Source organism: Rattus norvegicus, chromosome 1 (genome assembly GCF_036323735.1).
Source record: "Rattus norvegicus strain BN/NHsdMcwi chromosome 1, GRCr8, whole genome shotgun sequence".
NCBI classification, from domain to species: Eukaryota; Metazoa; Chordata; class Mammalia; order Rodentia; family Muridae; genus Rattus; species Rattus norvegicus.
The window spans coordinates 155,841,619-155,868,272 of NC_086019.1; the positions used below are offsets into that span (position 1 = coordinate 155,841,619).

Sequence of the window (26,654 nt, forward strand, 5' to 3'; positions counted from 1 at the left end):
TTTACTATTCTCAATTGGCCAACATGAAAAGCCACCCTAAAATGTCTGTTTTAAGTCAAGATTCAGCAAGTAGAAACAATAGGAAACCTAAAGCCAAGGTGTGTGTGTGTGTGTGTGTGTGTGTGTGTGTGTGTGTGTGTGTGTGTGTGTGTGTGTGTGACTTCAGTCTGGGCTTTTAGCATAGAGTCTCTGGTTGCTGACATCACATGGTTATAAGTAGCCAAGGCAGGAGTTGGCTCACACTCTGTGAATCTAAAAGGCCATTAATTAATTATTGACTACAACCTATGTCTAACATTTATTAGAAACTTTACTCACCTGTACCTCACAGGCCCACTCAAGTGGATAAGGCCTAAGCAACAGGGACATAGGAAACCCTAGGAACAGATCTTGTTCCTCCTGTCCAGTGCTCCAGTTATGTTTTGCCAGAACCTGAAAATACCAGAGAGTTGTTGGACAAAAGGCTTGTTATAGCATAGACATTTGGTGCTATCTAGAGATGCTAGATATCAGAATGGATTTGCTCAAGTTTTGCCATCCAGTTCATGTTGCTAGTGCTTGGTCAGCAACAAGAGTAGGTGGGGAGGATTATATCTGCTTAAACAATCTAATTAAGTGATCGAGTCCAAGTGTGAGAGGGAACATATAGTAGTGGTTTCACCACTGTTGGGTCTATACTGACAGATCCAGCAGTTAGTTCCTTCAACAAAGATCTTCAAGCCTTAATGTACTCTCCTTTCCAAAGGAATAAAATAACTAGAGCGGATAATGTTTTGTATATCTGTGTGTGCCTATTTCCCATGGAGGCCCCTGGGACTGAAGTTACAGGCATTTGTGAGTTGCCACATGCCTAGGTGTTCAGTAGAAGAGCAGTCAGTGCTCTTGACCACTGAGCCATCTCTCCTGCCGTTAACTTGTTGATAGAAAAGGTGGTGAAATGATGAGCTTTTACTAGGAAGCACAGCTTGCTTGGCAAACCACTTCATGCCCATAGCTAATACCCTGCTGGAGACTTCATTCATTCATTCATTCAGTCAGTCATTCACTCAGCCAGTCAGTCAGTCAGTCATTCAACAGATTCATATCCTTGTTGATTTACATGGACTATGTGCTCAACTCTGTGTTAAGTCATGAGGTATCATAAGTTTAAGTTATAGATAAAATAGATAAACTGCCAAGCACAACTTTCGAAATTTGGTATAGACTCAAATGAGGATTGCTTTCCAGTTGCCAGATCTTGAGCATTTGGTGCCAAAGAAAAGAATGCCGTACTGTTTAAAGCCCATCTCGCAGCCTTAGCTCTTGTTTGAGGAGTAAGTGAGTCACTATGTCCCAGGAAGAACTTGGAGAATACAGAAAGGCTAAGGCAAGGAAGAAAAAATTAACCTACAGCCATTTCCACATTTGCAGAGAACTTATGGGGCCAATTTTTTGTGATGGATAGCCACTGTGGTTTCTGGTGTGTTGAAAAAGAATTGTTTCAGGCGTGCTGTGCTGTGCTGTGCTATGCTATGCTATGCTATGCTATGCTATGCTATGCTATGCTATGCTATGCTATGCTATGCTATGCTATGCTATGCTATGCTAGCAAAAGAGCATTTAGTTAAACTGTTTTCTGTGACTAAAGCAAATTTATTCTGAATATGAGGCTAGCCTGTCATGGTATGGTACTTCCTTACTGGTTATATGATTAGGTCTGGTTGTGTATAATTCATATTATTCAAAATATTTTGACAATGGATATGGTGGGGGGGAGTGGGACATAGCATTTGTGGGGAAATTCAGCCTAGGCCTCTAGGGTCTATATATCAGCTTGTCAACTCTGTATCACTCATTCAAACCCTCGTATTTGTTGAGAATTTCCAATAAGTAAAGTAGACAGGACAAGTCTTTGAGTTTTGTTTCCCCAAAAGCATGGTTATGGGCAGACAGCAGTATCAGCTGTTGGAGCAAGAGCAAACTGGTTGCATCACCATCTAGTCTGCCATGCATCAAACCTCAGCTTTGAAAGCCACAAAAATGGGTTTGACAGGACTTATGTTGCTGAGTTAACAGAGGACCAAGCAAGATGGTTCAAATAAGAATGAAAACCATTAGCAACTGCATATTAAAAGCCATAGTTTATATTCCCATAATGCACAATACTTCCTACCAAAGTAAGAAAGAAGATGTTCTAATCTCCTTCATGAGAGAGCCCAAGCATGTCTCCTTAATGTGCTAGCCTTGTCTTTTTTTTCTCTTACCTGTGCTAAGGGTTTCTGTTGTTTGTTTGTTTGTTTGTTTGTTCCCATTCTGGTTTGTTTTTTATTTACCTTCTAATTAGAGAAAAGTGTGATTTGGGGTGAGTGGGGAAATGGGAGTACTTGGGAGAAGGGAAACCATAATCATAATACATTATATGAAAAATCTTATTTTCAATTCAAAAGGTAAACCAAGCATAGTAATTGTTAGATAAATGCATGCACATGTGTGTGCATGTCTGACTATATTGCTTGTACACCTTTAAAGAGTTCAATGATGACCTCCATTAAAGCTAGACGTAAGGTCATTCACTCAGAAGAGCCAAAGGATAGCCTCAGAAGTCTGTGAGGAAATGGAACTGTTCTCCCAGATAATCCTCAGGACAGAGCACTGTCCTGAGCCTTGTGTCATGTGTGCTTGTGGGTTCTGTGAGCTTTTGCAGAATTTATTTACGTGCTCTAATCAAATAACTATATATTCTCTACATGCTCCCCATAATTAGCAGAATTAATGCAAAGAAGCCAGAATAAAGCTAAAGTCTCTAACAACTGTTTTAGGAAAATCTAAAGAGGTTAATAAGAATTACCTGAGTAATTTCTAGAGTGAAAGAGACTAAAAAGACTTTTATTTTGTGACTCTTCTCAATAAGCTTCTTCCCCTTGGCAGTTTCTCTAAAGCCCTTCATTCCATGCTCTGGGGTGTTGTGTGGGTGCAGGGAGCTACTCTCAGCACAGGTTTCTCTACATGGAATATATTGCTTTAATAACTGATGTTAGATGTGAACATTTTTGTTCAGTTCTTTTCACTCAAATATTCTATGCTGCCAGTGGAATAAATGCATTCTGAAACTTTATTCTGTAACTATAGAAACCCAGATATTCAATGTTGCAGTTGGAAACACAAAAGAGCTCTCAGTTAGGAAGTAGCCTGCTGTTAATTACACAGCTAAGAATAGCTTCGACTTCATAAACCATTAACTTTGTATAGATCCAGGATTATTTTTCTCTCACTTGCTCTTTTCTTTCCTCAGAAAGAAAAAAATGGGATTAAAGCCAAATTTAAACAGAATCATGTCACAGCAGCCTACCAAGTAATATTTTTGTTCACTGGTCATCCACTGTTGACCTGCAATAATATTCTACTGTTACATGCACCTTGCATATTAAATATGAAATGTTTTAAAGAAGGAAGTCAAGATGTAACTTACATAAGAGATCAAATCCAGTATTGTGAGCAGCAGGAAATAAAAACAATGGTTTCCTGTACAGACTTAGAAAAGTCAAGGAAATATTTAGATTCCTCTTCCTCAACTCTACCTTCAATGGAAACAGCTCAAATTTTACTTCCTGGTGTTTCTCGAGCCCTTGCTTTCTTCTCCCAATCATCCTTTCCTATTCTTTATTGATATTGCCTAGTTCATGGAAACAGCTTCTCAGCAGATCCCAGTCTCCTCTTTTTCCTTCCCCTCCAGAATTGCTCTCCACTGCACCAAGATCCTATTCTTAAATCACTCATTTGAAGGGCTACAGAGGTAACTCCATGGTGAAGAGAGTTTGCTGCTTTGCAGACAACCAGGGCTCAGGCTCCAGTACCCATGTCTAGCAGTTCATGAATACAAGTAACTCCAACTCTGGGGAACCCAATACCCTCTTTGAGCTTTCTACAAGCCCCTGCATGCACATGAGCATGACTTCATGCACACACATACATATACACATAAATAAAAAGAAATCATTAAAGTCTTCAATTGATTATACCACCTTCCTCATTTATGCTTTGTTATTACTACCCAAGTCCTTGAGCGGCTCAGTGGGAGAAAAAGAGGAGTTCATGTTTATGTAGATGTACATAGGTGTATGGCTGCATGTGTACATAAATTCATGGGTGTCATTTGTTTTTTTTTTCTTTTTTTTTGGAGCTGGGGACCAAACCCAGGGCCTTGCACTTGCTAGGCAAGCGCTCTACCACTGAGCTAAATCCCCAACCCCATGGGTGTCATTTCTTATGCCCCCCTCTTAAGGTGGGTCTTTTACTGGCCTGGAGTTCACAAGGCAGGCTGAAAAAACTAGCTGATCTGCCCTAGGAATGGAATTCAGCTGTCTCTGTCCCTTCTAGGATTATAAACTCATGCCCCGACTCCCGCCCCATGCCTGTCTTTTTACATGGCTTAAACTAAGGTCCTTTAGCTCAAAAGACAAGCACTTTATCAACAGAGCTATTGCTCCAGCTATATTTTTTTTTCTGACTCATTTTGTGATTTCATGTAGGTCAGGCTAGCCTTGAATTCATATATCTGATGATGCCCTTGAATCCATTGTCCTGTTGTCTCTTCCTTCTAAGTGGTAGGTTTCAGGCATGTACCATACACCTGGCCCAATGCCCTATGGAACCCTACAATTTCACTAGCCTTGCCTCATCCTGTATGGACCATGGCACCATCTTTCAGGCACCTAGCTGGTTAGGAACTTGAATACATGCTAACTTTATCCTACTGACAAGCTCTTTCCCATCCTTCTAGTTTCAGATTAGTTGACATCTCCTTCTTTCAGGCACCTAGCTGGTTAGGAACTTGAATACATGCTAACTTTATCCTACTGACAAGCTCTTTCCCATCCTTCTAGTTTCAGATTAGTTGACATCTCCTTCAAAGAGCCACAGCAGCTCTCTCTCTCTCTCTCTCTCTCTCTCTCTCTCTCTCTCTCTCTCTCTCTCTCTCTCTCTTCACACTCACACACATCCCCCGAGGCTGTTAGGAATATTTGTCTGGCTTTCTGTCCTCGCTAAGAGCCTATCATGATAAATGCCTGTTACAATCATGCTTTAATTTTTTTATTTTCTTTGTTCCTATATTATTGGTTAAGAACATGACAAATGCTCATTAAGTGGAACGTGAGATAATAATGCTACAGGAATGACAGAAGGACATTAGATTCCTTGAAGGGACCTTTGAGATTACATGTAACATATTGGTTACTAAATGGAGCTGACTGTGTAATGATGTTCTTTAATGGAAGCATAGTGGGGAACAGAAATGGTTTGTTTGTTCCACTCTAGGTATTGGTTTTCCTGGGCTGTGATTTCCTGAAATAGGTTCTGGTTGATTCATTAAGCCCTTCAATAATGATTTTCTCTGTTACTTCCAAATACTCTCCATGCATGTAGGACAAAAATTTCTGGGGACATATTAGAAGCTTAGATACTTTTTCCTAAGGTTTTTTAAACTACTTTTACCAAAGGAAATAAACAATTTTAGACCAAATTTTATTTGAGTCGTACAGATGAGAGGAAGAAGTGTTCTTTACTGAATAAGGAACTTAATTATAAATGCCTTGTCACTTAATTGACTGTTTTTGATTTTCATTAGGGTGGAAAGAAAGGAGCGTGCCCGATTGAAGACAGTGAAGTTCAATGCAAAACCTGGTGTGATTGATTCCAAAGGGGTAGGTACAAATTGATGGAGACATTCTGTTCTCTCAGTTGCCTTAGATTGAGTGATAATTAAAATTTGGGCTTTTTATAGCAAAGAAATAATAGCACCAATAGACAAAAGAGAACTGCCACAAATGTGTTGCTAAAAGTAATGTCATTTCTGATCAAGTGGGCTTATTATAAATATATTAATTACTAGGGACAAAGCCAGTGATAACAAAACTGATATGTTGACTATAATGAGGATGATGAAACATAGTTTAGGTGTTTTCTATAAATGTTCTAAAAGGTCCCCTTTCATCAACAGTATTGGCTCAACTAAAAATGTATCTAGTTTGATTCACATGATACAGTTAAGACTGTCATCACAGAAATATAGACATGGGTTATTTAAGTGAATATGTAGATTGTTGTGACAGACATAGGAAAGAATCAACAACAAAATCCTATCACGCTTAACACTCACATGTACATTTCTTCTCGATCCCAGCTTTAATAGCATTTACTTCACTATCATATCATATAACTCTCCCGCTTAAATTTAGAGTTGGGCAGTCATTGCCACAGTCAGCCTGGGAAATTTCATCACTTCATAAAAGAATCCTGTAAAGGTTATCAATCATTTCCCATTCTCCAGCCTCCCTTCCCCACTTAACCATAGTCAATAACCTATTTTGTGTCTTATACATATGCAGGTAATTAATTCATTAATTCATATAAATGGACTTCTAACTCCATACCGCACTATTTTTTCAAGTTGCTTTTATAACGTTGCATGAATAAAGAAGTACTTCATTTCCTTTTTTGGCATATAAAATTCCATTGTGCAAACATACCACATTTAGCATATCCATTCATCAGTTGACAGACATCTGTGATCTTTCCACTATTTACTGTGGATAATGCTACCATGAACATTTATATTAAGATTTTGATATGGACATGTTTTTACTTTCATTGATTACATAGTGCAGTAAAATTACTGATCCCTTCAGCAATATGATGGCTCTGCACTGCACATTTTCGGAACTTTATGATGGCTTTATATAGTGCCTAAACGTTTCCCATTTCTATCGTCAGTATATGTGTGCTATGATTTCTTCACATGATGAGCAACTCTTGCTATTATATGCCTTTTAAAAATACATCTTGGTCCCTGTTACTGTGTATTGTTACTGTGGTTTTGATTTGTATTTCCTAATCAGTGGAGCTGGTGAGTTTCTTTTCATGTGCTTACTGGTCTATCTTTTCTGAGAGACGTCTACTCAGATTCAGTCTCTTTGTAAGTTGGAATTTTCTTGGCATTATTGTTACTGGGTTGTAGGGTCTCTCCATATATCCTGGGGGTGGTTATAAAACCTTTTTCTTCACTTATTCGTGTGTATGTGTCTATTGTGTGGATGTGGGGTAGGGAGATAGGGGTAGGGGACAAGTAAGTGGTAAGGTGTATATGGGGATAAGTGTGGCTGATTAATGTCAGAAATCTGCCATTGCTCTTTCACCTTTGATGCGGTGTCTTCCAATCAAACCTGTAACTCACCAATACCACTAGTCTTGCTAGCCAGCTTGATCCTGTGTCTACCTTCCAAGGGGATCCTGTCTCTACCTTCCAAGGCTGGAATTACAGGCAGGCAGCCACACCCAGCAAGCAGTTACATGGATTCTGAAGATCTGAACTCTGGTCTTCTTGATTTTGTGGCAAGCACTTTAACTACTGGGGCATCTCACTAGTCCTGCACTCTGTCTTCAAAGGCTTTCCAGATAAATGCCTTCCTAATACTTTTTTTCCAGTTTTCTCTGTTCTCATCCTATTCTCTTGACAGTGTTCTTTGAGATACAAAGACTTTTGTTTTGGTTGTTTTCCAATCTATTTTTCTTTTGTTGCTTTTTTAATGCAGTGTCTATAGAAGCATTGTCAAATCCAAGGTCATTGAGGTTTATGTTGTATTTCTTGCAGGAAGGTTATAGTTATAACTCTTCTTTTTTTTTTTTCGGAGCTGGGGACCGAACCCAGGGCATTGAGCTTACTAGGCAAGCCCTCTTCCACTGTGCCAAATCCCCAACCCTATAGTTATAACTCTTATGTTAAAGTGTCAACCAATTTTGAATTAGTTTTATTCATGGAGAGGCACCAAATTCCAACTGTGTTTCTTTGTATGTAAATTGTTTGCTTAATTTTATTTAAGATCACCTATGGCAAATGTATAGAAATACAGTTATCACTTCATGTAGACTTTATATTTTATAACATTTATAGTTTTGACAGTTTTAGTGAATTTCTCAAAATTTCTTATATAGAAGATACATCATATGTAAAAGAAGAGTTTTATTTTTTCTCTTCAATGTTGTCTTTACTTTTCTTTGTTTTTTGTTTGTTTGTTTGTTTCCTACTTAATTCTCCTGGTCAGAATCTCTAATAAAATGATAGAAGTATCAAAAGAGAGGGGAGTTCAAATGCCAGTCTCTTTTTTACTCTCAGAGAGTAAGGAGTTTAGTTCTCTTACCCTTCAGGATGACATTGGCTATAACTTTACTGTCTTTAATATAACTTATAGAGTTATCAAAAAGACAATTCTAGTTCTCTGGTCACTCCTAGGCCTGTTAGTCTGGAGACTTGACACTCTTGCCCATACTAGTCAGGCTTTTTCTGGGTCCCATTGATACTAAGATTCTCAGGTTCTCTTCCTGCTGTAAGCAGGGTGCTCACTGGGAGCTGCTGAGGACACACTGGTGCTCTGCAAATGTCAGTTAGTGGTAAGGGTATTCACCAAACCCCTCCCCTTTCCTATTCCAGCTCTCCTCTTCAGTGTCATGTTGAATTTCTCTCACCTTCCCACTGAGGGCCATACTAATATAAATGTCTTGTTGCTGTGTTGTGAAATAACTCCTCCTACCTTTTGACATCCTATTCTTTTTCTCCTCACACTCCTTAATTTTTTTTCTTTCAAATGTGACTTGGTAGAGGAAAGGGTATATACTACAAGTTATGGTCAATAGGTGTTGCCACAATGTTGTCTTTTATATATTAACTAGAATTATTATTGAAAAGTCCAGTGACATAATATTTTACTTTGCCAAAATATTTAGGTGAAATAGAAGTTCATCTGTACATGTGGTCTATGACATCATGGTATAGAGTCCTTTAAAACAGTCACTTTAATACAAAACTGGTAGAAAAAAATTTAGTGTTTTTTTTTATTTTTTACTTTATGTGCATTGGTGTTTTACTCACATATTTGTCAGATCCTCTAGAATTGGAGTTATAGAGGATTGTAAACTACCATGTGGGTGCTGGAAATTGATCTTCTGGAAGATCAGCCAGTTCTCTCAAACACTGAGCCATTTCTCCAGCCTTCAAAATGGTAGATATTTTTATTGATTCCTGATGAGAATGTAATAATAGATATCCTATTTATTTCCTGCATACAGATGATAAATAACAGAGAATTTTAATTAAATACCTACCTGTATTGAATACAGACGATGGACTTGTGCAACCTAGGAGTGACCAGTGAACACTTCATAGAATTTAAACTTTAACTGGCTTGCTAGTGCTTGAGTCACTTTTCCAGAACTGGATATTGATTAAAGTACCATTAAGTGCTACAAAGCATGAGATATTGTTTAAGGCACCTTATGAGGCAACCAACAAGGGCAAGATCACTCAGTGAGTTCCCAAAGACAATTGGAGTCAAGAAAATAATTGTACAGCACCACGGGGATCATCCCTTAACTTTTGCAAACTGTAGATTTCTGTTTAAAAATCAGTAGACTTAGCCTCAGAAAAACTGCCCAAGTTTGTCCAAGATCCCACAATTAGAAAGGAAGGTCTAAGAGTAAGGTTTAAAATCAGGTGATTTTTATCAACCTAACATGTCTTTTCCATTGCTGAATCATTTATACCTAGGCCATTGTCTTAATTTTATGTCACTGTGATAAAATACCCATACAAAAGCAACTTAATGGAGGAAAGGCATATTTGGAGTCACATAGACTGTTATGGCAACAGTCTATGATGGCGTGAGCTTGAGGTGGCTGTTCACATTAAATCTCCATTCAGGAAGCAGAGCGAGATGGAAGCTGGTGCTCAGTAACTTTCCTTTTCATACACTTCAGGATCCTAGCCTAGGGAGTGGTGACACCCATTGTAGGCAGGTTTTCAGATCTCCATTAATTAAGATAATCCCTCACAGTCTTGCTCAAAGACTACCCTGATATAAATAATCCCTCACAGGTATACCTTTTTAAATCGAGTCAAGTTGATCATTAATATTAGCAATCACAGAGCAAAAGCAGGGTTAAAAGAGGTGATGTTTGAACAGGATCTTAGAATTTAATCAGGAGATAGTTGTGCATACTGGCAAAAGCAAACACATTTCACAGTTGAACTTAAGGAGAATCAAGTGCATCAGGCACAGTAGACCAGGGAGGTTTAGAGGCAGTTGCAGCAAAGAGGGATGACAGGGAAGATCAAAAGGCTCATATAAAAGTTCAGACAGAACTTTTGAGTTATAACCTCTGTAAATACGAACATGCTGTCTTGCCATGCTGCACTTCCCAATTCTATGTCTGAATGTGTAGAGGAATGTGCTATTATAGCAATAGCATGGATAATTCCAGGCCACCTTGACTGCTATGCTGCAAACAATCATCTGTCAGGATGAGCCTTTTGCGAGCCATCTCAGGACTGCCAGTCTCAGGGGAGTCAAGTTCCACCTGGGAATGTCTGTGAAGTTCCTTTTGAGTTTCATTCAGACTATCCTTTATGTAAACTTGATGTAAACCTCACCCCTTAATTTCTTTCATTGTTCTTGCAATGTTTTTCATTACTTTCCTAACCTGTCATTCTGTTACTTGTTGAGAGGTCTTTAAAAATGAGTAAGTTTCAAGGGCAAGCAAGCTGCACTGTATTAGACAGAATGATTACTTGCTGGACTTCGTTGTTCTTGTTAAATTCCTATAACTAAAGAAGAGAAACGCATGCAGGCAAGGATGTAGAGCAGCGTCTGTATCCTTACTGAAGAGTGTCAGCAAGGTGTGGTAAGTGTGTCTGTTCATAGCTGTCCCACTTGCACCTTAAACCTCTCCTAAGGTCTAAACTAGAATGGAAATAGTAGCTAGTCCTGCTTTTCCTCCTTCTGGGATAGAAAGACGAGGGTAGGTAGGTGCTCTGAAAAGTGTAGGAAGCTGCAGACAGCTCAATTGCTGAAGTGCTCATTGCATCAGCATGAGAATCCAGGTTGGATCCCCCAAATCCATATAAAACCAGGCATGATAGCAAGTATTTATAATCCCTGCACTTAAGAAGCAGGGGCATGTAAACCCCTACCTAGTACTCAGTCAGTCTAGGCTAGGAGGCAGACTAGGTGAGAGTGAGAACCAGCATGCGGTCTGTAATAACTCATCTTTTACCATTTTTTCATAAGAATTCATAATTTCATAAGAATTTCATAAGATGGAATTTCTATCTCAAAAAAACATGTATGTAGACTGTGGTGAGAAATTCTGCCTGCTATGGCTGCACCCTTCCCTGGGCATCCTGTGGATCCTAGAGTGTACAAAAAAGGGAATGTGAGCTGGCATCTGGCTGCCACATGTTAGCACACCTTCTCTCAATTGAAACTGCATACACACAAAGTAGTAGGAGTATAATTGGCAACAATCCAGTTTCTATAAAATGTTAAACACCACTACAAAATTCCAAAGGAAGTCATTTACTCCTTGGTAAACTTAAAGTTTTAGAAAAGTAAATCTAACTCATGTCTGGCTGATCCCAAAGCTCGTTATCTGTTTACTATAGCATGCAGTAATGGCTCTTTCCCATTGAGACACGTCACACATGCGCAGTTAGAAAAATGAAGAAGAAAATTGAGTTCAGTTTAGTTTTGTCACAAACTTAACTCAAGCAGAAATTTAAATCTAGAAAGAGGAAAACTGGTTTTCTTTTCCTTTGAGGTGTGTATTTCTGAAGTAAGCTAAGGGCTACATCCTTCCGCTACAGTGGCCTGGGAGAATAAAGTGAGGGCCTGGGTATTGGTTAACATGTTTTGTCAGTCATCAGATATGCAGTGTGAGATAATATGGAGAAATAAATCTCCACCCTAACAGCTGGCCCAGAGAAGCAGATGTTCTCAGGGAGAGAATTAGTTCCTACAGGAAGGAAGTCATAGTCCATAACCCAGGAAAGACCAGAGATCTTACTCTTAAGGACAAAGGAAATGGAATTCTTGGTTACAAACCCAGAGAATTTGAGTTGCCAGCCTTAAAGGGATCAATGGGATTTATAACACATGCGAGGCAGGTAGGAGCAGGCCACCGGTCAGGCAGGAAGTAAAGTGCAGTTGCTTCACTGCAAAAGACACTTTATTAAGAGGAGAATAAAGGGGCTCAGAAGGAGAAAGATAATTCTGATGACTTAAATCTTTTGGGAAGCTTGTATTTTATCCTGTAGAAAATGAACAATTGTGGGCCGGTGACCAAGGCAGATCTAGTAGTTTTTTCTGAGCTTGTGTCGACTGTTCCTGTATTGTGCTTGCCTGTGCTGTGAGGCTTGAAGGCAAGGATGTGAACCTGTGTTTATTCATGCCTCAGCACCTAGCATGTTGTCTGCATGACACATGCTGATTACTCCATGCAGTGTGTTTACATGACAGGAAAGGAGCAACCGCAGAGGGCACTGGGAGGGCAGTTTGGACGTGGATGATGGGAGGCCTTTGAGAAAGGGCAGTATCCTAAGTATGGAACTCTGAAAATCTGAACTAAAAGCAAGAGAATAGGGAAAACAGAAATAATGTCTAAGAAATAATCAAAGAAGATTATCATCTGTGAAGGTCTGTTCTTGTGCTTCCTGATAACAGCTGCCTTTGGCAAGGCCTTGGGATCCTAGTAGCAGATGCTAAGTGAGAAAGGATAGGCAGAATGATGCCTCAAAGAAGCTGGTGACAGCAGTGTCCCTGAATCAAACTGGCATCAGCACTGAGAAACTATTTGACCATATTGATTCTTGGAACTTATCATGTAGCCCAAGATTGCTAATAGCAGAGCTGGCGATTGTACCATTTATCATAAAAGCAATTCGATGGTTCTGTTAGCAAAATGGGAATTATATTTGCTTTACCAGCGTGAGTTAGAAGAATTGATTTTTGTCACGGGTTTTAAGTAACATTTTCAGAGATGAATTATGACTAGCCCACACAAACTCCAGCAAAATAGATGAATAGACCTTCATGGAGCCAATCTGTGCATAGAAGAGAGGTTAAGAGGCTCAGATGTCATTTAGATGGACTAGAGAGTCAGGTAGAGGGGATGAAAGAAAAGTCATCAGCCATATTACCCTGTGGGAATAGAGAAAGACAAGATTTTTCTCAAAGTTAAAAAAATTGAGAAAAAGACTGTCTTTGGTGGTTGTCATTGCTTTTCATCCTAGACCCTCTCGAAGCTTCTTAACAGGTTTTCCTGACTCTGACATTTCTCCTTCTCTTCTTTCCCAGGGTGCAATATAGATTAAGCAGACATTTCATCTTGCATAAACATAAAGAGGAAGGTTCCCAGCCTGAGTAGTGTTGCTAAATCATGCTCTTTTAGAACACAATAATTACATTTTTTTTTAAACTTCAAGCTCGTCTGTCAACTAAGACCTTCCCAATTCACACACAGATAATTATCTCATAAAGTGGGAATGGCTTCTCCAGGTGGCTCTCACAGAGTGTTGGGTGACACTATTCCTGCGAAGCCATGAATAATCTACAAACAAACAAAATATCTACTCACTCAGATAAGAAACCAATGACAGACCAATGTAAGGTTACCACCAAAGCCCAGCTTGGTGAGCCTACAAGTTTAATTGCCATATCTCATAGAAGTATGTGTGAGGGGTAACGTACAGGAGCAGAAATGACTCACAGGCAGCTACATCACTAGAAGCCCACCCTAGCATGGTTGGCAGTTTGCAAAATCTGGAAAACAAGTTCACGAGTTCACTGCACATCCTACAGGCAGCTCAACAGGTTGGGGAGTTCCCCCTCCAGACAGCTCATCCGAATGGCATGAAGAATAAGTTATGTTTCTAATGTATTTTTTCTGCATGTGCATTTTGTTCTACGGAGTTCCATCTTGAGCCTAAAAAATTGCTATTGAAATATCCAACCTAGTCTGAAACCTTATATTCCAAATATAATACAATATATAACTGAAAAATAGTATCTACTGCACACATGTGTAGACACACACACACACACACACACATTTCATCCCTATTTTATAATTGTGTATGTTGGCATTTGAATGTATTTAGCCAACTTCATCCCCAAGGAAAGAAAACAAATTTAAAAAATGTGAAAATATTTAAAGTGTTTCAAATTTGATGTTGCTTTCATTCAGTTGATTAAGCTTTAAGAGTTGGATAATCTAAACATCAAAGACATGTTTGTTAGTTCTGCTGTATCCCCTTCTCATGCTGTTGCTTCTCAGGATATGTTTTAGCTTTTCAGTTTAACAGATTCATCTTGAAGCTATACCTAGAGTCAGGTAGTGATTTAGGGAACTGAAGTACAATTATCAATAAGACATGGCGCCTACCTTCAGGAATTATGAATCATTCTATGTGTGAGTAATGAACAGAATCAAGCAATTCCTGCATGAGAGGTAAGCACAGGGTATTATCTAAACTCAGAAATACTAAAGCCTCTTTTGGAGGTCAAAAGAAAAAAATGGCCAAAATGAGTATCAAAGGAACAGCAAAAGTAACCAGGTGCGAAAGAATTATATAGGTGAAAATGATAGTATGTAAGACAGGACATGGCCCTATATATCTACAAAAGCCAAAATGACTGATGTCATTTCAGCACAAAGGCTGGGGTGACAGAAGAGAAAGCAAAGGAGTCATGAACCAGGTCATGAAGAGACCAAGAGTCCATTCCAGTGATGAGGCGGGGGGCAATGGAGACAGCCTGACCTAGATCCACAGTGAAGCTATGAGAAAAGTAACCATAAAATATCTACTAGTGGATCAGGGGCAGTAAAGTAGCCTTCAGTGTCGACAAAATCAACCAAGGCTTATATTTAAAATGAGCATGCCTAGACACAGCTCAGGAGATGGGCAGGAGGAATCAGATTCTCTGGGGATGGTGGCTCAATGTTGTATTTAAACAAGCTTCTCAAAGACGCCACTGGGCATGGTGAAATGCAAGTCACACACACACACACACACACACACACACACACACACACGTGTAGCAGAGAGGCTTGAGATCAGAGTGACCAATATCTTTCATTGTTACATCATACATTAAAATGAGAACCATATCAGAAAAGATACTGTGTGACAATCCTAGAGGCATCCAGGTACCACTTTCCCACCCCCACATATGTCCACATACCTCACACACATCCCACAGATGCTACTACAGCAACCAGTATTCACCCCATAGGCTTACATTCCCTTTACAAGGACGGAAAGGAAGGCAAGGTTGCCCCCACTTCTTCCTGTACTCCTTGCACAAGGCCTAGTTTTGACCTATGGTTGCAGGGAGAGAAGGACTTTCCATACACTGAACATCTCTTAACTTCCTTTTTTAATAAAGGGTAGTTCTTTTTTTTTTTTTACTCCAGAAGATCGAGCCCAAGGTCATGCTCATAAACAAGGTGTTTTCCGCTTCCTGCCCTGCTATGGATTATCTTCATAAGTACTGTTTATTTGCTATTTACAATAACTGTGAGTTAAATACAGTTAGTGGGCCCATTTCAGGGGGAAAAAAACTGAACTTTAGAAAGGAGACAACTCACCAAGCTCATAGAGCTAGTGGGGAGCATAGCAGGGTCCCACCCAATAACAGGATTCTACCCATTCAATTAGTGATGCTAAAACTAAAGTAATATAAATAGAAGTGTAATTTGCAGTTATGTGAATACCAAGTTGCAGTTTTATCAAATGAGAGCATGAACCATTCATTGTTAAACTTTCTACTACTAATTCACAATATTAAGTATTATTCAGAAAACTTGGCTCAACCCCAGTTCTACTTTGGGAGTCATTCATGTGTAAACTCTGATTCATTGTGAGGATTCAGTGAACCTGACTCATGGCAGAAGGCCTGGAGCCATCCTCTGGACCATGAGGGGTTCCCTCTGCCAAAGCTAGAACCACTGGTACAGAAAGGAAAAAGATTCTGAACTGACTGTTCAGTCACACAGCCTCCTTACAATAGTAATTACAGACAGAGTCCCAGCAAGTAAAAATAGTCATATTGCCCTTGTACTGTGCTTTACTTTATTTATGTGTATTGTGCATGCTATGACTCACTCAGAGCTGTCAAGCACAGCTTTAGAGGTCAAGCCTTTCCTTCTACCATGTGGGTGGGTCCTGACCATCGAATTCAAATCATCCGTTGTGTCAGAAGGCAGTGCTACACTCTGAGCCAGCTCAGAAACCCAGATCTTGCCTGTTTTCTTTGCTTTGTTTTTTAATCTGTACCCTGTTTGTGTTGGTAGACGTGGTTTGTTGTTGTTAATTACAGTTCATGTGATATCTGAAAAGACTTTCAAGAGTAGTTTCCTCCAGTATGTTGTTAATAGGGGTGGGGTTGATCTATTGACCGTGGTGGGGAACCTTATATTGAGCTATTCTAGTATGCGGTTAGTATGTCAATAACTATTGAATTAAATAATGTAAAGACTAGGGAACTGGTTCCATCAGGAAGAGCATCTGCTCTAAACAAGGACCTGAATTTGAATCCCCAGCAATAGAGGAGGATACTTAGTGTCTTGCTCTGGCTTCCACACGGACAAGTGGCATGTACCAATATCATGTATACAAGTACCCCCCAACACACACACACACACACACACACTTAGTTACTATCAGTCAACTAGTGTAAGAATAAAGAACAATGTTTTCGAAGAAAAGTCAGGTACATTACAAAGGGACTGTACATATACTTTTTAACATCACCCATGAATGGAAAATTAACCAATTTCTTGTCACCTTTATAGAACAGGTGTTCTCAAACCTTCCTAATGTTACAATCCTTTAACACAGTTCCTCATGTGGTGACCTCCAACGATAAAATTATTTTCATTGCTATTTCACAAGTATAATTGTGCTTCTGTTATGAAATTTTACATAAATATCTGTGTTTTTTTTTCCAATCATCTTAGACAACCTCTATGAAAGGGTTGTTTGACTTCCCAAAGGGTCATAACCCACAGGTTGAGAACCACTGATTTAGAGGGATGCTCTCCTTCTGTATATGATTACCTTTCATTTCAATAAATAGCTTTTGAAGTTTCTGTCTGTACAAAATACTGCCCTGGTCACTAACCTTCCCAGACCTGCCACCACCTTCCCAGAACTTCCCTGGAAGTACATGAGCACCACTAAATGCAAGGTGAAAAATGTGTTTGTCCTACACCGTGAAGAGCCTTGGTGGGAAGGGGCCTCTCTGAGTGAGAGCAGCTGAATAAGTGTCCCGAGGAGCTAACAGCGTAGGAGAGTCTATGAGTTCTGAGCAAGATTTCCACAACTGTAGAGTTCGTGTATTTTCATACCTGGCAAACAGTAGACGCAAAAAATGGAAGAGGCATCTGTCTGGTAATCACTAAGGATTACTCTGTCTAGAGCACATACAGGAACCCATGAGGAGAAAGGGGAGTATAAATGTAGCCTGTAGCCAGGATATTGAGTATTAGTGTAAGGAGTCTGAGGAAGCTTTCCCTAAGACTTAGAGGGCAGACCCAGCCACATTATTCAGACAGAAGAACCAATAATCCTTTGTGTAAAGAGAAATTGCCTTTTGGTGGGAGTACAGGTTGAGTAGTGGGAATGAATAGAGGAATGAGACCCCTGGAGAAGGGCACTGGAATGGATCACACTAAAAGTAACTGTGGTCATATCTATCATGGCAATGGAGGGGAGACTATGTGGCAAAGATGTTGAGCAGACTGTAAAACATGTCACCTATGATCATGTATAAAGTAAAAGATATGTAAACCATGCAAAGTAACTATGCCCTCTAGGATAACAGAAGAGAGAGTGACTTGGCAGAACCTACATTAGAAATTAAAGTTGTCTGTTTACTTGAAGGTTAAACCTGTCAAGTATCAACCCATATTTATACCTTAAAATTCTGCTAATTGAAGTCACTGGCTGTCTTAGTTATAGCTTTATTGCTGAGAAGAGAACGCATGACCACAGAACTCTTTTAAAGGACATTTAATTGGGACTGACTTACTGTTCAGAGGTTGAGCTCATTATCATCATGGAAGGAAGTGTGGCAGCACACAGAAAGACATGGTGCCGGAGAAGGGGCTGAGAGCTCTATGTTTGGATAGTCAGGCAGCAAGGGGAGAGAGAGAGAGAGAGAGAGAGAGAGAGAGAGAGAGAGAGAGAGAGAGAGAGAGAGACTGGACCTGGCTTGGCATGAGCTTTTGAAACCTTAAAGCCCACCTCCAATGTCACACTTCCTCCAACAAGACCATGCCTAATAGTGCCACTCCCTAGGATCCTATTTTCAGTCAAACCCCCACACTCCACTAGTGTTGGGTAAAGCAGTGTGCTGTCATCACCTTATAAGTGATACTACAATAACCACTGAATGCCAACCGAGATCAGAATAAATACATTTCTTTTTTTTACAAAACAAACTTTATGACATTAAAACCAGTGCTTGCCTATCAAGATGGTTGTGATAAATCCATTTTTCCTGGATAATAGAATATCTTTAAAAAGAAAAAACAATACAAAGCAACACCAAAGAAACCCTTTGGTTCCTTATCCACCTCGCAGATAAGAAGGCAGGGTTGGAAGAATGAATAACGTATCTGCAGTCGCTCAGCAGGGCTGCCCTTTAGAGGCATATGAATATTTATTTAGATTACCATCTTATTTACATAACAGTAGTTTTCAAGGTCCACTACTATTCTAGGTGAGACTACTTTGCATTTGCTCTTGGCAAACATCAGATGGTCTGGGTTTAGGTTTCCTTGGAAGTTGTCACTCTCAGCAGTTACTGCTTCTGGGTAGTCAGCAAATGCAGTGTGAGCCGCCAGCTCTCCCATCAGTTAGGTCATCTGAGGCATGCCAGTTACTTTTCCAAAAGTGCAATGTGTAAAAGGGTAAATTTGCTTTATTGAAGATGAACTATATTAACCTACAGAGTCATAATATAAAGTCAAGTCAAAACTATTTATGTCTAACTTACTCTTAATTGTATTTTCTATGTACCTCCGAATGGTAACTTAAGTCCCATAGAGATACTATCAAGGGCTAAGACACCAAACCATTGAAAACGCATCATGACCTGGGGAGGTGGGGGTGTAGTGATAACTATGTTTCTGTTCACCAAGGCCAATTGATATACATGGGCACCACTGGGGAAGTTTTGGGGACCACTCCCACTTTGCTAGCCATGAGAATTATGTGGTTTCCATCACTGACAAAGGTGGGAACGTTGGATGACAACCACTAGTTGCTGTCCAGCCCACCACAAGCTTTGTCAGTGAAAGCCAGGGCCCTCCAGAAGGAAAAGAAGCAAAAGGTGTCACCTGCCTTTGATGCTTTTACAACTTCATAAACAGTTTGTAAAGATTTTTTCCCTCCCACTCTTTTCTTTTCTTTTTTTATTGGTTATTTTATACATTTACATTTCAAAATTTGAAACATTAGTTGAGGTTTTTTGCAGGGAGAGCGGGGATGAATGTTTTTTCTTGGACAGCCCCCAAGGTGAAATATTCCCTTCTCTGACTGGCTTACGTTCAGTTCCCACAAAGAAGAAGCACTTTAGTAAATGCAAAGCATTAGCTCAATGTGTGTAATAAACCCAGTCGCTTTTTATTCATGATGATTAACTCCCAACTGCCGTGGGAGAAGCAAGAACACGAGTTCCGTTGTATATACCCATGCAGAGCTATGATTGCTACTCAGGGGGATACCTGCTAAAGGAAAATTTTTCACCACCTGAAGTGACCCCAAAATCTAAGCCACATTAGGCTATTAAAGAATCCCACCCTGGCTAGTGTTGTTTCTGAAATATAATAAGAATACAACTGGCATTTATCAAAGGTGACTTATAAGGCAAACATTTTGTCATGAATAAGACTTTCCTCATTAAATTATCATGACCCCATGAGGCCGGAAATACATCAGGATGGCTCTTATAGAAAACTATCTTTCTAGACAGTCCCCCTACCTCCAGTGTTAACTGTATCTTGCTGTGTTTATGTCATCCAAACACATGTAAATGTCCATTTCTGTACAAATACCAAAGTGCTTATACCTCTTACCTATAAATTTAAAGTCAGTTCATATACTATATGTATATATTTATGTATCATAATAAAATTCAAGGTCATCTGATTAGTAATAGTTAGAAAACTCAATTTTCTTCTTGTGTCTTTGTTGAGGTTGCTGTGACAGTATCTTTGGGACCTGCAAGTGATAGGGAAGGCGTAGGTCTCTCATACATGGTTCTCTAAGGTGAATGTATACTTAATATATGGTATACTTAACATACTCCTTTGCCATGGCCAGGTCACTTCTAGGTCTCACTCCTGGTTATTTACCCAGCTCCTAGGAAGGAACCTAGCAGGCTCTAGCTGCTAAGAGAAATCGAAGACTCATCAGACTTCTGTTCCCTCTGCCACTGCTTGCTTTGTATGTGTCTGTGTCTCTAAAGTCGCCTTTGATGGTCTAGCCTCATTGTGTCTGCACAGCTATGTTCTCTAAGCTGTACCTGCAGGTGTCTGCCTGAAGCAGCATTCCTGTGCCGCCCTGCCCACACTGCAGCCCCGCCCACACTGACCTTCCTATCCTAAATCTTCAGAGGTTGGAAAAGTCCTGAGAATAAGCTCTCACCCATTTACCTTTTATCTCATTCTTGTTACTTACAGCTTTGTGTCATCTCACAGTAAGTAGATAAATGTGCACAGACTTTTAGAATAGATTCTGCAATTCTCCTGTCAGATTCAGAATTCTTCCCCAGGACTTAAGCTCTAAGAACTCTAAGTTACTGGTAGAAGGATATAGTTTCTGAACCCTGTGCATGATTCTATAGAAAAACAGAGAGAGCCCTTCGACCATTGCTTCTTCCTTCAACAGAAGTAAACATCTATGGGGCCATTTGTAACTGATAGAATCTTCTGATTCTTTCCACCATTCCTCTGTGCTCTACTCCCTCTGCATAGCTTCTCACCACTCCTCCTTCATGCGGGGTGGGGAAGGACGGAGGCCAAGAGGTACCTTTGCACACCATCATTAGTAGGCCTTTGTTCTTTAAGATGGTCTTCTCTTGTCAGTTCTCTGTGGCAATCCCTCAGTTACTCATTAATTCTCACCTAAAACATGTTTCTGAGTCTTCCTAACCTCCATCCTCTACCTATTCTGTCTTTTGTATGCATCTCTGTGCAAGCAATTATTTCACACTGGAAACCGATCACTTTATGGTCTCAGTATCTACTTTAGCAATCTCTACTTGGTATGTGTTAATGAACAGAGCAATAGGTTGAGTTTGATATTTCTATAAATGCATTTATAATCCAATTCTATGCACCCCTTCCAATGGTATTACCCTCTTTTGTTCTCTACCTTTTCCCCTTCCTCACCCTTAAAAGTCTCCTTTTTACCATCCATGTCCTGTATTGGTTGTAAACAAAGTTAGCCCCATCCCATTTAACAATAGCTAGCCTAATTAAGGGTGAGTTTTCATATTCCTTCTTCCCTTCTTTCTTTTTCCACTATTCCCTCTTTCCGATTGGAAGCCTAACTATGGTATCTGGCAAGTCAATGGAACAATTATAGTTGATTGAGTTCACATGATTACAGAGCCCTTCGTGCTTGACTATATCTACCACTACAGTAGTCAAAGGCGATATGGATACCCCACATCTCTAGGACCTTAAAGTAATGAGTATGACTGTAAGACTGACTTAATTTGCTTAGCATGATGCTATCCAGTTTCTGCCATTCTCCTTCAGAGAACACAATTTCATTCTTCATTATTGCTGACTAAAATCCCATGCTACATGTGCACCGCACTGTGTTCTCTTAATCCATTCAAATGAAGTTGCTTCTATTTGGATGTGAATTCCTCATTGCTTGATCTGAAACTTGATAATTTGTTTTGTAGTTCTATTTACCAGGCACATGTGCTAAGCACCTCATATATATTCCCCCAAAGGTGGAATGAAATGGATGTTGGAATACTGTATCCAAACAAGGTACAAAGCTCTCTTCCCGAGCATTTGAGGGAAAAATAATACTGTTTTGTCTCTGGATTTAAAGTGACATTTGATTTACAGTGTCACTCACCCAATGACTGGTACAGATATAAGAATCAGCCTGTCAGGCTGTGCGACAAGCACACACAGGACTGGTGTGTTCGCAGAAGGCAGACTGGAGGCTCCAAGAGCATTTTATTGTCTTGACATGTGGGTACATGTTTTCCTTGCTTTTTTTTTCCTACAGTCTAAAAAACGAAAAGAAATCCAAATCCATTCTTTTATCTTCTACTCTTCAAAGATGAGCACGCAATATTTAATTTTTCTGTATTTAAGAAAACAGTGAAGTGCTGAGAAGCCCTCAGACTACTCAGATGTTCCCTCTTTGTGAACATGATGCACCCCTCCTGACTGGCCTGAGAAAATGTAATCCACTCAAAGATAAACTATGACACCTAAAAGGAGGTGTTCAGATGAAAGATTCTGTGTGGACTACATCAAAGAGCCCAAAGTAGCAACCAATGCTCTCCCACCTCTTAGCTCACCTGCCACCTAAGTGAATCCTTAGTGGGAGTCCTAATCTCTGGGTCTCATTCTGTCTAGTAGTTATTGGCTGAGGGCCAGAAGCTGCAGGATGAATCTGCCTCTATTTGTAAGTTCCTCTCCCTTCCATTCAAGCAGGAAATAAGAATTATTCAAATGAGAATTATTCAATCAGACTTTGCATTATTGGAAAAGCACTTCAGTTGTTGTGCTTAGCTTTTCCTGGCTTGCCTTCGGTCACCCCTGGGTCACCAGTGTTGTATAGTGATCTCTCACACATTGAACTGGAGGTGAAATCAAATGTCCAAGTCGGGAAATGAAATGTATCTGTCAGCTCCTGAAAGGGAGGCATCATCCGTCCAGAGAGTGAGGCTGCCTGCCTTTCTCCTCTGTGTGTAGAAAGGAGGGAGAGAAAGCAGAAGCAGGAGAAAGAGGAGCGACAGAGAGGAAAGAAGAAACATCTTCACAGTGAGGATTCTAAATGCTATAAAAGAAGTTGTCTCACTAGTTTACTGTAAGACAAGGAGGGAGCTAAGGCTGGGAACAGGAAATGACTTTCATAAGCACTTATAATTAGGAGGGTTCGGGGCCGGACCAGGACCAGGCATCTATCTTCAGAACAGCCGCAGCATTTATTACCTGAATATGTGCCTGTTAACCTCATGCTAGATGGTCAACCTTAGATAAAGCTCCCTCTCTGAACTGGTTCATATCGTATCCCAGTGCCTCTGCCTGTGAGTGCAGAGGAAATAACCAGCGACTTCAGAAAAAACCAAAGCTAGATGTGACTAAGATTCCTAAATGTGTGGACCCTGGGATGAGGACCCAGCCTTTCCCTATGTCAGTTCCTTCAGCTCCCCATCTTTAAACTTTGATATAAAAGGTAAACCCAGTTTGTAGTTATTTAATAGGAAGGAGCTGATAGGTAGAAAACACTTAGAATGATTGAAGGACATTTAGAAATGCAGATGCCAAGTGGGGAAGGATTTAATAAGTACTAGTGGTGAGGGCTAGAACCATTGCCCAGTACATATATATGTACACACCACACACACACACACACACACACACACACACACACACACACACACACACTTTTTTATTTAAAAATGTAGTTTAGGAGCTAGAGAGATGGCTCTGCTGCTGTTTGGAAGACCTGGTTTCAATTCCCACCCATCGTAGGTGCTCACAACTGCTTGTACCTCCAGTCCCTGGGGATCCAATGCTGGCTTTTGGCCTCCGTGAACAGATACCGCACACATAAACACACGCTGTTTTTTAAATACCTTATTTATTTTTAAGTATTTTATTAGCTTATTTCTCAGACTCTAGATCATAGCAATAAAAGGACTCCCTCAATTGTCAAGTCCTTTGAAGAATAGCAAAACAAAATGCAATTGTTTTTATTTGACTTGGAATGTGGCTTCAGAATTTGAGAATGATAAATGCTGTTCCACCCTGTGGCCAGTGGACAGATGCTAACAGCCACTGCAGACTTAGCATTTTAGACCCTGGCAAGAAGCTTGAAACTATAACAAATGGCAGTAGAGTTAACATTGAAATCAAGAATTAGCAGTGTGGGTAAGAGTGCTTGCTGCTCTTCCAGAGGACCTAAGTTCGACTCCCAGCAGCCATATTGAATGTCTCACAGCCATTTGTAACTTCAGCTGCACCCTATTTTGGCCTCTGTGGGCACCTGCACATGTGTTTTTATACCTGCACACAGGTAAATACACAAACACACATCTACCTAAAATTTAAATAAATCTTTCAAAATAAAATAAAGAGCACTATGACCAATATCTACTATGAACCCTGTTTTCAAATCTAGCATGGCAATTTAAAGATAATCTCCATGTTTCCTATTGATGAGACTCTTGGAAAAGAAAACAGTAAGAAAGAGAAAGTTTTAAGCCTTTGTTCCATTTTGTTTTGTTTCTGAATCTGTGGGTTGTTGCATAAGCTGTAATATTGAGAGATAGAATGATAAAGTGCTGGATCATTAAAGAATTATAAAGCAACCAACTGGAGTTACAGAAATTGGCAATTTCCTCTTGGAAGTGATCTATAAATTTCCCAAGCAAATGACACATCATCAGGATACTTCCTAGTTTTATTATTAGTTACAATTATGAATATTTAAGTGAAGGTCAAACTGTTAAGCGCTCAGTAGAAGACGTGGCATATTTTGTTTTGTAAGAAAAAAATGAATTGTGTTTATTCATAATTTAATATCATTAGTATATAAACAAAATGAGTGAATGAGTCACCCCATTCTGGACAAAAGTTCCATCAGTTCCAACAAACTCTAGAGAAGTCAGTTATATTCCTTCCCAAAATTCTACCTATGACCCTATAGCCACATCAAGGTTGAAGTCACAGGCAGAGGATCTTTGAAGAACCTTAGGTGTGGTAAACAGCATGGGATGACAGCACAGTATTTGCTTCTCTGATAATTTCTCAACTAGTCAGGGCAGAGGCCGCAGCCAGTTTTCATAACAAACACACATTCAGCTGAGTTTGCCAGTCGATCTACACGATCTTAGCATCCTCTTTACCACCACCACAAAGAGAAGGAGGAGGGAGGGAGGGAGGGAGGGAGGGAGGGAGGGAGGGAGGTAGAGAGAGAGAGAGAGATCAAACAAAATGAAGCAAGGTATGAGGAGTCAGGGGAGCTGTTAAGAGCACTTGCTGCTCTTAAAGAGCACATGGGTTCCCAGCCCAAAGGAAGGTCACAGTTCCAACTCCAGAAGCTCTGACACCCTCTTCAGCCTCCTCAGGCACACACACACACACACACACACACACACACACACACACACACACACACAGAAAAATAAATCTGTTTTTAAATTTCTTGGGAGAGTTTCTAGGGCATTTCAAGAATGCCTTACTGTACAGTTGGAACAAAGCTTCCTGTGGGTTAACAGTGCTGCCATGCACTCAGAAATATTGCTTGATCAATTGGTTCAGTATGTCTAAAATTTGATGTCCCAAACTGCACATATATTATTTTAATATAGTTCACCGTGTCCTACCCTAAGATTTGAAAAATGGTAGAAGTTTCAGCTTTTCTAAGACATAATTGGCTTTCAAACATTACTAGATGATGACTAGATGGCACTGTCAGATGTGCCAGCACTCTTTCATCAAGTGTCTGAGTAAAGCTTACCCTTCACTCACAAACCCTTCACTGGAAATCCTCTTCCATAAACACCCTACATTATAATAAGGTAATTAGGAGCACATGGGGATGTTGAAGGGCGGGGGGTGGGGGGGGACAGGATCCATCACTGGACCGGTTGCAAATTAAGAGTGTGAATAAGTGTTACAGGGAAAACGTCAGTCAGCACAGATCACTTGAAAGCTATCTGGCCATGTGTCATATTGTTTTAATGTTAAACTATCCATAATGTTTAATTCAAGAATTCAACTATAGGAATCTCTCCTAAGAAAGTAATTTAAAATGTCATGAATGTTACCTTCATTGCAATGGAAAGGAAGACAGGTGTCTGGGAGCACAGGAATGTCTAAGGTAGCTGTGGTAAATTAACTGGGTAAAATATTATGTTGTCACAATGATGAGGCTCATTGGCTTGTAGCCATCTTTCTTTGTGATATTCCTATCTACTTCTGGCCTCTGGGAGATAGGACTTGGAGTGTGCTTGGAAATGTTTTATCTTCTAACATTTAGAAAACTTACATTAGTATACACTCTTCTTAAAGACATTATAGTCCATAGAATAAACATCAAAACCAATTGGTGTGAATCATTTTTTTATCATTACTTTTTCCAACCCCCTATGTGTTGCTGATGTATTTAGAGCCCCAGGGTTTTGTCAGTTCATGTCTTCCTAAAACCTTGCCTGGCTTGTCTGTGTCATCTAAGTGATACACATTTTTAAAATTTTCTATAGGATCTGTAAAATTCTTTAAAGACAGTTTTACTATATAGCTCGGGCTGACTTTGAACTCATAATCCTCTTTGATCAGCCTTTCAAGCGCTGGGATTACACCCAAACAAGGCCTCATTCGTTTTAGGAACAATTTTATCATTTTTACTGTGTGTGGCTATTGTTTACATGTATGACTATACACCACATCTGTGCAGTTTCTCTAGAGGCCAGAAAGCATGTTGGATCATCAGGGGCTGGCATTATGGATGATTGTGGGCCACCGCATTATTTCCAGGAATCGAAACCTGGGTACTCTGGAAAAGTAACCATTCATTA

At 39.9% G+C, this 26,654-nt stretch overlaps 1 protein-coding gene across 36 annotated transcripts in view; it reads left to right on the plus strand.

Annotated features, from left to right (window-relative positions):
* The window catches only part of Dlg2 (discs large MAGUK scaffold protein 2), a 2,051,694-nt gene that overhangs the window by 1,977,074 nt on the left and 47,966 nt on the right, over positions 1-26,654 (plus strand). For all 36 annotated transcript variants that reach the window (XM_039089312.2, XM_039089327.2, XM_039089335.2 and 33 more), the window contains one exon: positions 5,606-5,681. In XM_039089312.2, the coding sequence (XP_038945240.1) occupies positions 5,606-5,681 (76 nt within the window). The remainder of the gene's footprint in view (positions 1-5,605; positions 5,682-26,654) is intronic.